Source organism: Agelaius tricolor, unplaced genomic scaffold (assembly GCF_023055355.1).
Source record: "Agelaius tricolor isolate 1412-34295 unplaced genomic scaffold, bAgeTri1.0.p SCAF_1, whole genome shotgun sequence".
Classification (NCBI taxonomy): Eukaryota; Metazoa; Chordata; class Aves; order Passeriformes; family Icteridae; genus Agelaius; species Agelaius tricolor.
This window is the reverse complement of record NW_027269261.1, coordinates 86210780-86223055: the sequence shown is the minus strand read 5'-3', so window position 1 is coordinate 86223055 and position 12276 is coordinate 86210780. Positions and strand designations below refer to the sequence as shown.

The 12276-nt window shown below is 36.4% G+C and overlaps 1 protein-coding gene across 1 annotated transcript in view; it reads right to left on the bottom strand.

The window, feature by feature from the left end:
• The window catches only part of MYOM2 (myomesin 2), a 71153-nt gene that overhangs the window by 40363 nt on the left and 18514 nt on the right, over positions 1-12276 (bottom strand). Inside the window, exons 10-14 of the mRNA XM_071442179.1 lie at positions 9039-9200; positions 6993-7134; positions 5186-5385; positions 4434-4487; positions 1772-1899 (exon numbers count right to left, since the gene is read on the bottom strand). Coding sequence (XP_071298280.1) covers positions 1772-1899; positions 4434-4487; positions 5186-5385; positions 6993-7134; positions 9039-9200 — 686 coding nt within the window. The remainder of the gene's footprint in view (positions 1-1771; positions 1900-4433; positions 4488-5185; positions 5386-6992; positions 7135-9038; positions 9201-12276) is intronic.

The window sequence follows — 12276 nt, the reverse complement described above, 5'->3', positions numbered from 1 at the left end:
GAATCTTCTTTATTTAAAATAAAATAGTTAGAAACTGTTGTAAATTAACAGATGACAGTGGAAAGCAAAAAACAAACATTCACCTATGAACTGACTAAGCTGTTCATAGATATCAGTTATTTTTGCAAAAGTATTTTAGATTCAGGTATTAATTAGTACAATGAAGCTCTTTTTTCTAATAATAGCCTTTCTGTCCCCGTTCTCACTTTCCTTCAGTAAATCTGATTTATAAATGGGACACTTTTTTCCATCATTGTCACTGCTGTGTACTGTTTCTGGAGCTATATAAATTTATTTGTATAAAACAAGCAGATAATCCATCTTTTCCAATTCATTCTTAGAATGAAATTCATCCAGCCAGGTGTAGGTGTCCACTCAATGGAAATCTACCTCTGAGCTTTTTATCTGGACTTTTCTGCATATTCTGGAACTAAAAAGGTGTTTCCATGACAAGAGCTAGTTCAAAATCCTTATAATGATATCCTTGAAATTTATAGATAAGCAAAGACATATGTAAGTGGGAATAAATGCAAGAAAGGATTGTATTTTATTGCATAGAAAGAAAAACTAGATACTTATTCCTATGAAAATTTTCGTTACTTCTTTTGAATCCATATGGCAGAATGGGAGAAATGGTCATGCTTGCTGGAAAATTTAACTAGTGAGTGGTGTTCACTTTGCATCAATTTGTTCAACATCCAGCAAGTAATGATGATGAAGAGTGTAGAAATGGCCTATGGAGTTCTTTTAAAGTGGAGGGGTTTTTTGTGTGTCTGAGAGGGAAAAGACAAGCTGGGGGGGCTGCAAAAAGAGGAGTGTCATGAACAGGACAGCAGAGGAATAAATTGTGGAGGAATGTGCAGAATTTTAGATGTGCAAAGAAAAAAACTGGCATAGTAAGGGCCTGAGAAAAGGCTGTTACAATATTCATGGTGCAAATTGAACATGTGGCAGTTTAATTAAGAGGTTTAGTGTATGTGGACTGGTAAGAGGGTGCATGTACTAGAGGCATAATTCATAAAAACTAAGTATAGCTTGACCTGTGTTTTAGAGGTCAGGTATGAGGCCCATTTTACCTACAAGGAAAATTCTGAAACAAGTTGCTCCAACCCAATATAATTTAGAAACATGTTTCAGGGAGAGATTTATTTAAATTTTATTCACTTAGGTGGATGAAGAACAAACCTCTCCTACTGTGAACACTGAAGTCCCCTTTCAATTCAAAGGGAGGAGGAAGGCAGCCATGAAGAGTACCAGGGACCAGTGAACTTGAGACAGGCATCTGCCTCTTTGCTGACCTTACAGGAGATAAATTGGAAATGTCAGTGTATAGTAGATGCTGCCATTAGCCTGCAAATAAGTGAGGATCAAATTATGAGTTACTGTTTATTCCTTGTTCTATCACAAAACTAACAGAAACTTCCCTTTTTTACAGAGATTGAAAATTTACAATTGTGCCTGATTGTGAAAACTATGGATGTTTCTTTTATTTATTTTCTTTTTTAACTCTTGCATACATAATTATTTGTTCCCATTTAGACAGCAGTGAGCAAATAGCATAGGGGAATCCTTTTCTCTGGTCCTTGAATTTCAATGCTCATTAAAACTTGCAGTAAGACATTTGATTATCCATGCTTCTCTAATATCCCACTTCCAAATCCTGGAAGACCACAGTTTTATTGCTCATTCTGCAGATCTGAAAATGGTTTGAGTGTAACAGCACACAGCAATAAAGCACCTTTCAACAGAACACCACTGTACAGTGCAGTACCTTCTCAATGAAATACGTCAGTGGCTCCCTGCCACGGGGAACAGGTGGATCCCAGCTCAGTACAACATATGTTTTGCTGATTTCTGAAGCATGTACATTGGTGGGAGGGCTTGGAATCTGAACATCCCCTGTAAGATTAATAAATGTAGCAAGTGTTAAACAGCAGATTAACTCCTGGGTCAGCATTCAGGGTACAGCTCATCTTTCTGATTCAACTTTCCCACCCTGCACTGCAATGCTCAGCTATTAGGGGCTGTGATATCATCTGTGCAGTTCACCTGATCACTTCAATTAGATTTTGATAAATAAAACTTCAGTATTAATAGCTAGTTACTTACTCTTTCAGTAAAGGTCAAATGTGCTCCCTGAAACTCTTGTGCATTTGTCACACTTTTTTCTTTGATCACATTTGAATTACTTCAATCTCCTAGTAAAACCCTACTCACTATATGCCAACATTTTTTGATCAAAGACAGAAGTCAAAAGAGTTATTATGAGAAATTAGAATTTAAAAAAAATAGCTGGAAGAGAAGTACAATCAGAAAAGAAGCTTTAAAACAAAGAGAAAAGCAGGAAAAGGAGCAGAACCTATTAGCAATATATCCTATAACATAATGGCATTATCAGCTGTATAGTCTAAAGCATTTCTAAAATCTGTGAATCAGAGACATAAATATATGTCACCAGCCCTCTGACAGCTCTACCACACATTGTGACCTGATCAAACCCCTCTCCCCACTCACTCTGCAGAGTCACCAGCACTGTTAGAGCCAACCTGCCTACCCTGGGCCAGGTAGGAAGAATTCTGCTCAGCCTTTCATGGTCCTGCTCACTGACTGCAACATGAGAAAAAGCTGGTTCTGCTAACCAAGGGATTACAATGGGGTAAAACAGCACCAGATGGGAGAGTGACCTGTGATGGTCCTGTGATGGACCTCTACACAGGCACAGCTACACAGCCCTGAAGAAGCTTCAACTTGGTAGTAGGTCAGAAGTAGCAACTCAGCAGGCACCTAAAAATTTTTTCTTTGTGGCTTGTGATAGAAAAATAAAAAAATCTTTGTTCTTTGAAGGTAATTTTTTCTACCTCTCAGGCTAAGAAAAGAGTATATATCCTCTAAATGTTTGTCTTTAAAAAAGAGAAAAATATTTCAGTAATAATCTCTAAATCATGGCAGTGATATTTTAAACTATTAGACATATCTGTAGAATGAATCAGACTCAAAATGTACACAAATACTATTTCATCATATCTAGTTACCAAATCACAACCAAACCTTTTTTAAAGCAAACTGATATATCCAATGAAAATTTATTTCTCACAATGCTTTCTATATTTGATTTCCTACAAATCTATTTTTTTCTCTCAGAAAATACATGAATCAGCTGAGTCTAAGATGAAATTGATGACATATACTCAAGATAATTAAAATAATCCTTCACAGCATTAAGACAAAAGGCTTCCAAGTGATTTCAGGTAACAAAATCTCAACATGTTTTCTTCCATTCTTGAAAAAACAAAAGCTTCCATACTTTGTAATGATATAACATGGTGGTACAGAATGGTTGCCAGAAAGGGATATCAGCCTGCACTAAAAAGGAAAACCATTTGTGATCTGTAAGATTGCTCTTTCAGAAATAGTCTCCAATCTTGCAGATGAAAGTAGTGATCTACATAAAAAATGATATTTCAATATTCATACTCTATTAAACATGAATATTCATGTGACAGAAATCCAAATATCATTATATATGACTATTCCAGAGTGGCCATTTACTTGACCTGATCATTCTAATCCTGAGAGCGGAAGAATGATCTGTGAAGCCAAACAAGACAATTACAATCTGATATTGTGATGTGCCTCTGATCCTGTAATACCCATATCAATTAATTTAGGGTACTATTATAAAAATAGAGGAACTTCATCTGTCCTGTCCATGCACTGGGAAAGCCATTTAATGTCTGATTCTCCTTCAAACTACATTTGTTCTCAGACACTTTTTTTAAAATTTTGATCCAATGTAGTTAATAATTTTAGCAGTTTAAGTGTAAAGAAGGTCATTATTCTAGTATAAAAGCCTAATCATTCCATAGAGAAACAACCAAAACCAGAAAAAATTCAAACTTTATCTCAAAAGCGTCAGGGATCTCTCCAATTCTCCTGAGGAAAAACATTACTTAGTCTATAATTTTAACCTTAAGAAAAACCTCCATATTCAGGTAGATATATATTATTTAAAGAATTGATATAAATTGTGCAAGTTTTTATGAGAATGGCAATAACTTGCTCAAATAGTCAAAATCAGTCTAAAAAAAGCTATACTTAGCTCCCAGAAAGCTAGAAAGAGGGGAAATATGGGCAATCAAATGGGCAATCAAATGTTCAGCCATTTAAGTCAGCTTAGCACTAGTAAAAGCAAAAAGGTGAGAAAATGCTGTTGACATATAAAAGTTTTGCTGTTGAGAGTGTGATGTTCTCCATCTTTTTAGACCTCACTCCTCACTTGTGTTCTTTCAGCCTTGCAAGTCATAATGTAGCTTTATTTCTTAATATAGAGACTTTATCACTAGATGGATTTCTTTTCAATTTATGTTTCTAGCTATGATGCAAAATTACTGGAGAATAAGCAGATGTAGTGAAATTGCAGAAATGCTACTTACCTTCAAGGTCATCCTTACTGATCACAATCTTTCTCCCTTCATCCACATGAACAACTGTCAATCAAAATATTCAATTAGTTTCTCAAACTAGTTCAATATATTTACAAATTTTGCAAATTATTGTTTGTCATGCATTCAAAAGCCTGTATACCTCTGTTTCTATAATGTTGTAATAAAATCTTTCCCCATATAGAGTCAACTCGAAGTCATATACTAGTTTATTCACTTTCCTAGAAAAACAGGGCTGGATAAGACAGTACTATTCAAAGATGTGCTAAAAAGCAAGAGCCATAGTCACAGTAGATGGATTTGAGGCAGATTAGTAATCAATTGTGTTGTGAAGTTCACTTTTGTTATAGGAATTAATCATAAAGCATACACACATACATAAAACACACGTAAAGGAAATCTGAGCATATTCAGCTCAGATTTTACAGGCAACACTGGGGCAGTGCTTTAAGGTATTCGTAATTACTTTAATTCCCCTCTGACCAAAAGGAGGACATGAAACAGAAGGTGTGCAAGTACATGATATACAGAATCTGCACAGGGGTTTAGGACAAGGCTAAATCAATAAAACTACTCCCCAGGGTAAGCTGGCTTGCTCTATTCATGAAGAAGCTCTCATAACGCTACTTTGCAGTCTGTAGTGAGATATTCAATCAAAGGAAGAAATAAACTCTTCTCCTTAGGTTAACTGGGTAAACAGAATCTTAATTTTTTTTTATTTTAAGAAGCCTTGAATAACCTACTTTGTGTTCTCTCCAGGTCAAGGGGGTCAAGCGCTGCCACTGGTTCGGAGGCTCGAGAAGGCCGGCTAATGCCAGCACTGTTCACTGCCCTCACACGGAATATGTAGGACCGTCCCTCTTGAAGACCAGTCACAGGATACTTGCAGACTTTCACAGGAGCATCATTGCACTGGACCCAGTTCTCCAGACCTACTTCACATCTTGGAATAGCAGAAGACAGCCTTTGTTAGTATCATCTCACAATAAATACACCCCATGCTACCCACACCAAGCCAGAACCACAGAAGTCACCTTTGCTAGGCTGAGGAGCTAAACCATATACCTCATTAATGAAAGTCGCACACTTTATACACTCTTCTCTGGTCAGAGATCCAATCCCCACTCTGTTCATATTTTTTTCATAATGCAAAGGTCATTTTTCTTCCATGGTTTTTGGCCTTTTCAAATCTATCTGCTTCCCTTCTGTTTGGTTCTTTTCCTTGCCATGTAAAGAATAAATTATTCACTTTCATTTTTAATATTCATCTCCACAGAACATGATGAATTTGCAAGATTCACCTAGTGATTTTAATTTCTTCTTTGTCATATTTTCAAGTAAACTTTTGTGTCTTTCCCTCCCAAAATGACTGGGCCACAGAGTATAGGAGTCATCAAGAAGAAGAGTGATATTATCATATTGACTCCTTTGTGTGTACATATACAGTTTGTGTCCTACTAATATAAACTTTTGTGTAGAAGACTCTCTGTTGCCCTGACTGTACCAGAAAAAAGTCACGTCATGATCAAGAGCTCCTTGGCACTGCAGTGATACCAGCAATGTGTCAAATGGCACATCTGACTAGATTATACACAATTAGGTTAGATATTCCTATGATCTATGTACTGCCTAAATTGGATATAGATCGTAGAGTCCCCAGGTCTCAAGTTAATTTCCTCATACTGACTGCCATTCATAAACCTCTATTTTTCCAGTTATTCCCAGACAGTTATCTTTGAATTACACCAAATGACAGGGAAGCAAATAGCAATGAGCTGCAAATGTTGCTTTTAAGTGCACAGCAGTTTACATTATGAAATCATTTCAGTAAGGCTTTGCTGACTGACAGATTCAGACACTAAGGATCAGATGATCTGCTCTGGCTACAAGGAGCAAGCATTCACTTCAGTCAAAGAACAAAACATAGAAATCAGCGCTTGGATCCCCTGCTCACCAGCTGCCTGCACTGAGCTGAAACCCCAGCAAAGTGCAAAGCTCACTGAAGGACAGAAGCCTGCCAGTCTGACTTAAACTGCCAACTCCCAGGAGTCCAGACCTTGAACTCCTGATGTACTACATTTAAGAAAGAAAGAAAAACATAATGTAATAACTCCTAGGTTTCAGCTTTTGCAGTATAGAGATTAATGAGGCTAAATCTAATTCAAGATGCCCATGGACTCTAGCTTTTATAAATTAAATACTGTCAGGGCTCATTCTCTGATGTGCCCACATCCATACTATTGAATGTTTTAAGTGTATGATAAAATGTGTCTGCCTGCAAATATTACTTGGAATGGCCTCCAGCCCCTGTTAATTCCCAGACTATGCCCAGAATTGCCTGTGAAAGTACTAAATCATCTGGGCCAAAAGTTTGCCAGGGAACAATCTTGTAATTTAACACAGAGTGTAACTGAATTCCAGTGCCAAGTGTCTGTAAAAATATGTTCAAAGAACACACACATTGAAAAGATATAATGGTATTTTTTTCTCTTCAGTATAAACATATTTCTGGCAATTAACAAAATCAAATAAATGTTAAGATTTACATACTTGTCAACAAAATATCCAATAACAGGGCTCTCACTGGTTGTATTCGGTGGTTTCCAGGTAACAATAACATAGTCTCTGTTAGCATCATGGCATTTGACATCCATTGGTGCCCCTGGTGCTCCTGCGATCAATGCATCAGCATCTGGACCACAAATTAAAATAAATTGGTTTTTACTCCAACCCTTCTGATATACATCAAAAAGTCAAAGGGAATACTTGCAGTTCATTGTGCTACTTGTTTATATGAATGGAAGCCCAAACATTTCATGATGTACTAATTCACTGCAATAATGATTCAGAACCATATTGTCTATATTTTTATACAGACAAAATGTTCAAGGATATTTTTGAGAACAGAAAAGCTTTTTAGGAACCAAACACGTCTTGTTTTTCATGAGAATTAAAAGCTTAACCCACCCATGTGTTTTTGATGCTCTGTCACACTGAAAGCTGTGACTCAGTGTGTTACCAATCAGACCAAAGTACTCAATAAAAAACATGCAGATTAGGAAAAAAATCTCTTAAAGAATGAAAAATTTGCAAACTCCTGGAATATTTATAATGCTATGTTTTATTTAGAGTCCTAAATGCCACCTTTAAGACAACCTTTTGCGGCTTCATTTTGAGAGACATTGACTAATCTGGACCCACAACTCCTAATGAAATCTCTTAACAGGTAAAATTCTCTCCCTTCAAAGGAAGATTTCTATAACAAAAAAATACCCTGCAGAGAGTCTAAATTTACAGAGTCTAAACCCAATCAGTTGTGAAGTAGTTCATGCTCAGTATCAGATCACAGCCTTCATGAAAAAAGGCAAGAGAATGGCCAACAGACAACACTAGAGACTCCAGAGGACACAGCACAAGGCCAGGGTCCTGGGCATGCAAAGGCATCACATATAGTATAAAATAGACAAGAGAGATGCCTAAGATTTACCCATCACTTCAACAAAAACTTCTAAGAAAGTTTTTTATATATTAGTGGGTGTTTTTCACCTGAATAATGTCTTTTGTGGAATGTAACCTGGACAGAAATAGCTTTAGCAAATTGATCTCATTTTCCTAATGAGATCAGGATGCCAGAGTGGCTTGTTCAAGACATACTGCAAAGCTGATGAAGCCCTTGCACTACTCCTGTGAGGAAGTTGGATTTCAGACCTCTGAAAAAGACATTCCCTACCTGTACCCCACACAAACTGTCTGGATGACACTCCCACAAGGCACACTTAAACCAAGAAGAACAAGGTTTAAAATTAATAGAGCTACAGTGGCCTCAGTGGGGATGTTCCAGTTTGCCCATATCAAGGATATTGTCCAATGTGTTTAAGAGAGTGAAAGAACTGCTCTACCAGAAATATTTTTATCTTTCAAATAAAAAATATAAAACTAAATACTAAATTCTGCTCACAGGTACATGTAGAAGTTAATTTTTACTTCACTGAGAGCTGTGCATGGAAATGTGATGAAAAATTCTGACCTTTATTCTATTTTAAAACATTTACCTCCTTTTATCTATGTCTTTTGTGAAAACTGTATTTCTTCAGTCAGCTAGTTTCTTACTTTGTTTCTTTTCTCTGGTTAATGACATGACTATGACTGGTATAGTGGTGGGAATATTTCTTTTGCTTTCTCCTGCACGTATCCCTAAGACCAGGCACAAGGTACAAGAATGCCCAACAAGGCTCATTCCCAATGTCCAATCTCTAAAGCCAAAACCATTACAGTGAGAACTGATTGTATGCAAAGATGTTTATTTCCTACCAGGAAAGGAGGTGGAAAATAAAGAAATAAGTTGTTTCTTCACAAGTATGCTTTCTCTGGTTCTCCAGGAAACAAAATGTCCTCAGGAGCATGCTCCTCTTGAAGCTTCCCATTCATGTAAGGTGACTGATTTTTAGTACAGACTACTATATACAAATGAAATTACTATGAAATTCCACAGGGCTAAATTTCTTTCATACTTCAGTTATTACATGGGATTTTTTCATAAAACTAAACTCCATAATGTTTTTTAATTTCTCCTCAAGAACCAGATTAAAAGTTTACCTCTTACAAACAGGTATGCACTGCATTCACTGATTCCACCTCTTGAAACCATGCGCAGGGTGTATAAACCTTCATCATCTTTGTTCAGATGAGTAAAGGAAAGAGCTGCCTGGCCTTCTCCAAAATACAGCTGTGTCCACTTGGAATCCTTTAGCAGCACATCTGGAAGAGAAGACCCATCAGACACATTATTGTGCTGCTAGAACAACCTTCATCCTAGTGCAGTTCTCTGCCAGCCAGGGACACAAACTAATATTTATGCCAGTTTTATTCAGAATTATAGTGCTTTGGATGCCATGAAAACTCTACAGAGAGTAAGTTGCATTTCTCTAAAATTATTTGACCAGTGACTTTTAGAGAACATGAGGTCTAGTAATATATTATGCAGTGCCAAACACAAAATTCCTATCACTATTCTTTTTAATACACTGAGAGACAAAAATGTTACTCACATTTAGAAATACTAACATGAAAACCTGCCATACCCTATAATGAATGCAGGGTAGGACCTTTTTTCATTTTTAATAAGTTTTGCTTGCTGTTCAGGTCAAATGCCAGTTTACTCAATTTTTCTTCCAAATTTAAAAAAACAGATTTCAATTTAATCTGAAAACTGCAATAAATATACACCAAACTTTGATCTTCAAGGCATGCCTGTTGAACATTGAATTAAATTAAATTTAAATCTCTCAAAAGTGAGAGGTGGTGACCCATGATTAATGCACATTAATCTGATTACCTAGTGAAACCAGAGCAAAAAGTGAACAGGATGCTTTATGCTAGGCAAGGGGCTTTCTCCTGTCATCCTTTTAAATAACTGATTGGATTATTTTTGATTTTTAACTCCCTAAGGCCAATCACATACAAATTTATTGTAATCAATGCAGCAGAACTGTATTTAAAAGATCTGAATATCTATGAATGTTCATTATTCTACAGCTTAAATAGATTTTGGAGCTGATACTCAAACATCTGCAAAGGAATCAGTGTTCTCACCTACCAGCTGAGTTTCATAAGCAGGTATAAAACATGATACACATTCCAATAACAAAGCATGTGCAAAACACAAGCTACTAAATCTTACAGCAGTAAATTGCATAATCAGCTAAGCATGTAGTGCTTATGAGAAGCACACAAACTAAATTCAATCAGATTCCTTCCCATGAGATCCTTACCTAGAAAACCTGAGTGTCCCCTTTCTGTCATGCCTGCCACAATGGTACTCAGACTTGTGTAGAGAGACATGATGTACTTAAAATTAAATCAGAAAATATCTTCACCTAGAAACTTTAACCAATGCATGAGCTCTGCAGAAAATCCTAAGCATAAAAATATTGATTAACCAGCATCTCTGAAAAGCTGGTCACTTATTTAGACTCAAAGTTTCAGTGGATTGGTAGCCACCATTGTTTGAGTATATAGAAATTGTAGGCAAGCCTGTAATGCTACTAAGGTCAGAATCACCCATTTCCATTCTTTAAGTGTACTGATAGCAGAAATTGAGGAGGCAGTTGTGTTTGGTAAGGGCAGAAAAACTTCTCTTCCCCACACAAGGCCAAAGATTCACCAGAAATTAACAGAAGCCTGCTTTTTTTAATGCAGTCTGGATGAATGACTTTGTAGGCAAGACAATTAGAATAAAGTTTGGACATATTTAAAAGTTCCAATAGAACAAGTATCCGTAAGTCTGCCGCCACAATAATATCACAAATACAAGTTCTCACTCTTCACAGTCTGTTTGTGTGTTGTGCTCTATTATTTTTCCCAGAATTTACTTGCAGAAGACTAATCCTCAGAAGCAGCATGTCTCAAACCTCAGATGCTGTTTATAATATGTAAGATAATTTTCCTTATACATTACTTTGATTAAAATTCATACAAAGAGTGGGGAACTACTATATACTGAAATTTATTTTCATCGTGTATTTTTTGTTCTGCTGAAATATTAGCTAGATTCTTCACTCCATGATTTTTCCTCCTGAAATCAATTATTTTATTCTAGATTACAATATAAATAGCTGCAGAATGCTGGTACATAAAGCTTTATAGTGTTTATATTACATTAGAGATCAATAATGGAAAATTCCTATTATCAGCTGAAGTCATGTCCAGATTAGATATACATTCCTGAGGCATTATTTGGATTTTGTTCTTTCAGTATCTTGACTTGTTCTTTCAGTATCCTAAATTGCTCTAAGTGGGCCATGAATAATAGACATCATATTCATGTTTGTGAAATCCCAAATCAATTCAGAGGATTTCACTGAGCTGACTTATATGCCCCTAGGAGTCTACTAGATACCCCCAGTAAGGTTCACTAGTGTGAACATTATTTATACTAAACACATACCTCTCCTGTGTATAATTATAAGTAAATCATACATATCCATCTCAGGGCTTTAGTTGCTATTATTTGATTAACACAAACTGAAAAATTTTAGGAAGAGTACCGTTAGAATGCATGAAATAGAAGTCTCTCTGAGTCCCTCAGAGAGAGAAAGGAAAGCAGTGATTGAATTGGAACCTTTAGAGAAACTGGAATATATTAAACCACACAGACATGAAGTAGGAGTGTAAGTTTCAGTTTTAAGCAGAAATATATCTTAAGTGCCTTAAGGGACTGTGTTAGCTAGTAAAAAGCCTTGAAGCCTAGTTCAGGGCTAAAGTTCAGTAGTGTTACTTTTCAGAAAATTAACTTAGCTCCAGACATAATGAAAACATAGCAGAACATTGCTTGCATTTCTAGATAGAACAGATAGAACAGATTTGCATGAACAGATAGAACTACGTGTGTAGATTTTGTGTAAGAACTGACACTACTTCCACACGTTAGAATTAAGCTCGGATAGGTGTAGGAAAAATGCTTTAGAATGGTGTTTTTAGTTGATTGGATGATTTATGAATAAAATCCCCCTGTATTGGGATGAAAAGGAGGTGGTAGTAACTTCTGCTAGCTGCTACTGCTTCTGCTGCTTCTGCTTGGAACATTGGGACTGTTCCAAGTGCTTCTGCTGCTTCTGCTTGGAACTTTGGGACTTCTATGCCAGAATGCTTGTAGCACAGACTTGGATACTCTCAACTCTGCGCCTTCGAGGCTGATGTATTCATGCAATAAACAACTTCACAACAACCAACCATGGCTCCTGTCTCTTTGAAGACCCAAGACCCACTCATAATTCAACAGAGCACAGTCTTAATGCAAGAGTAGAATTAAATATTACCTCTCTAAAGAACCAGA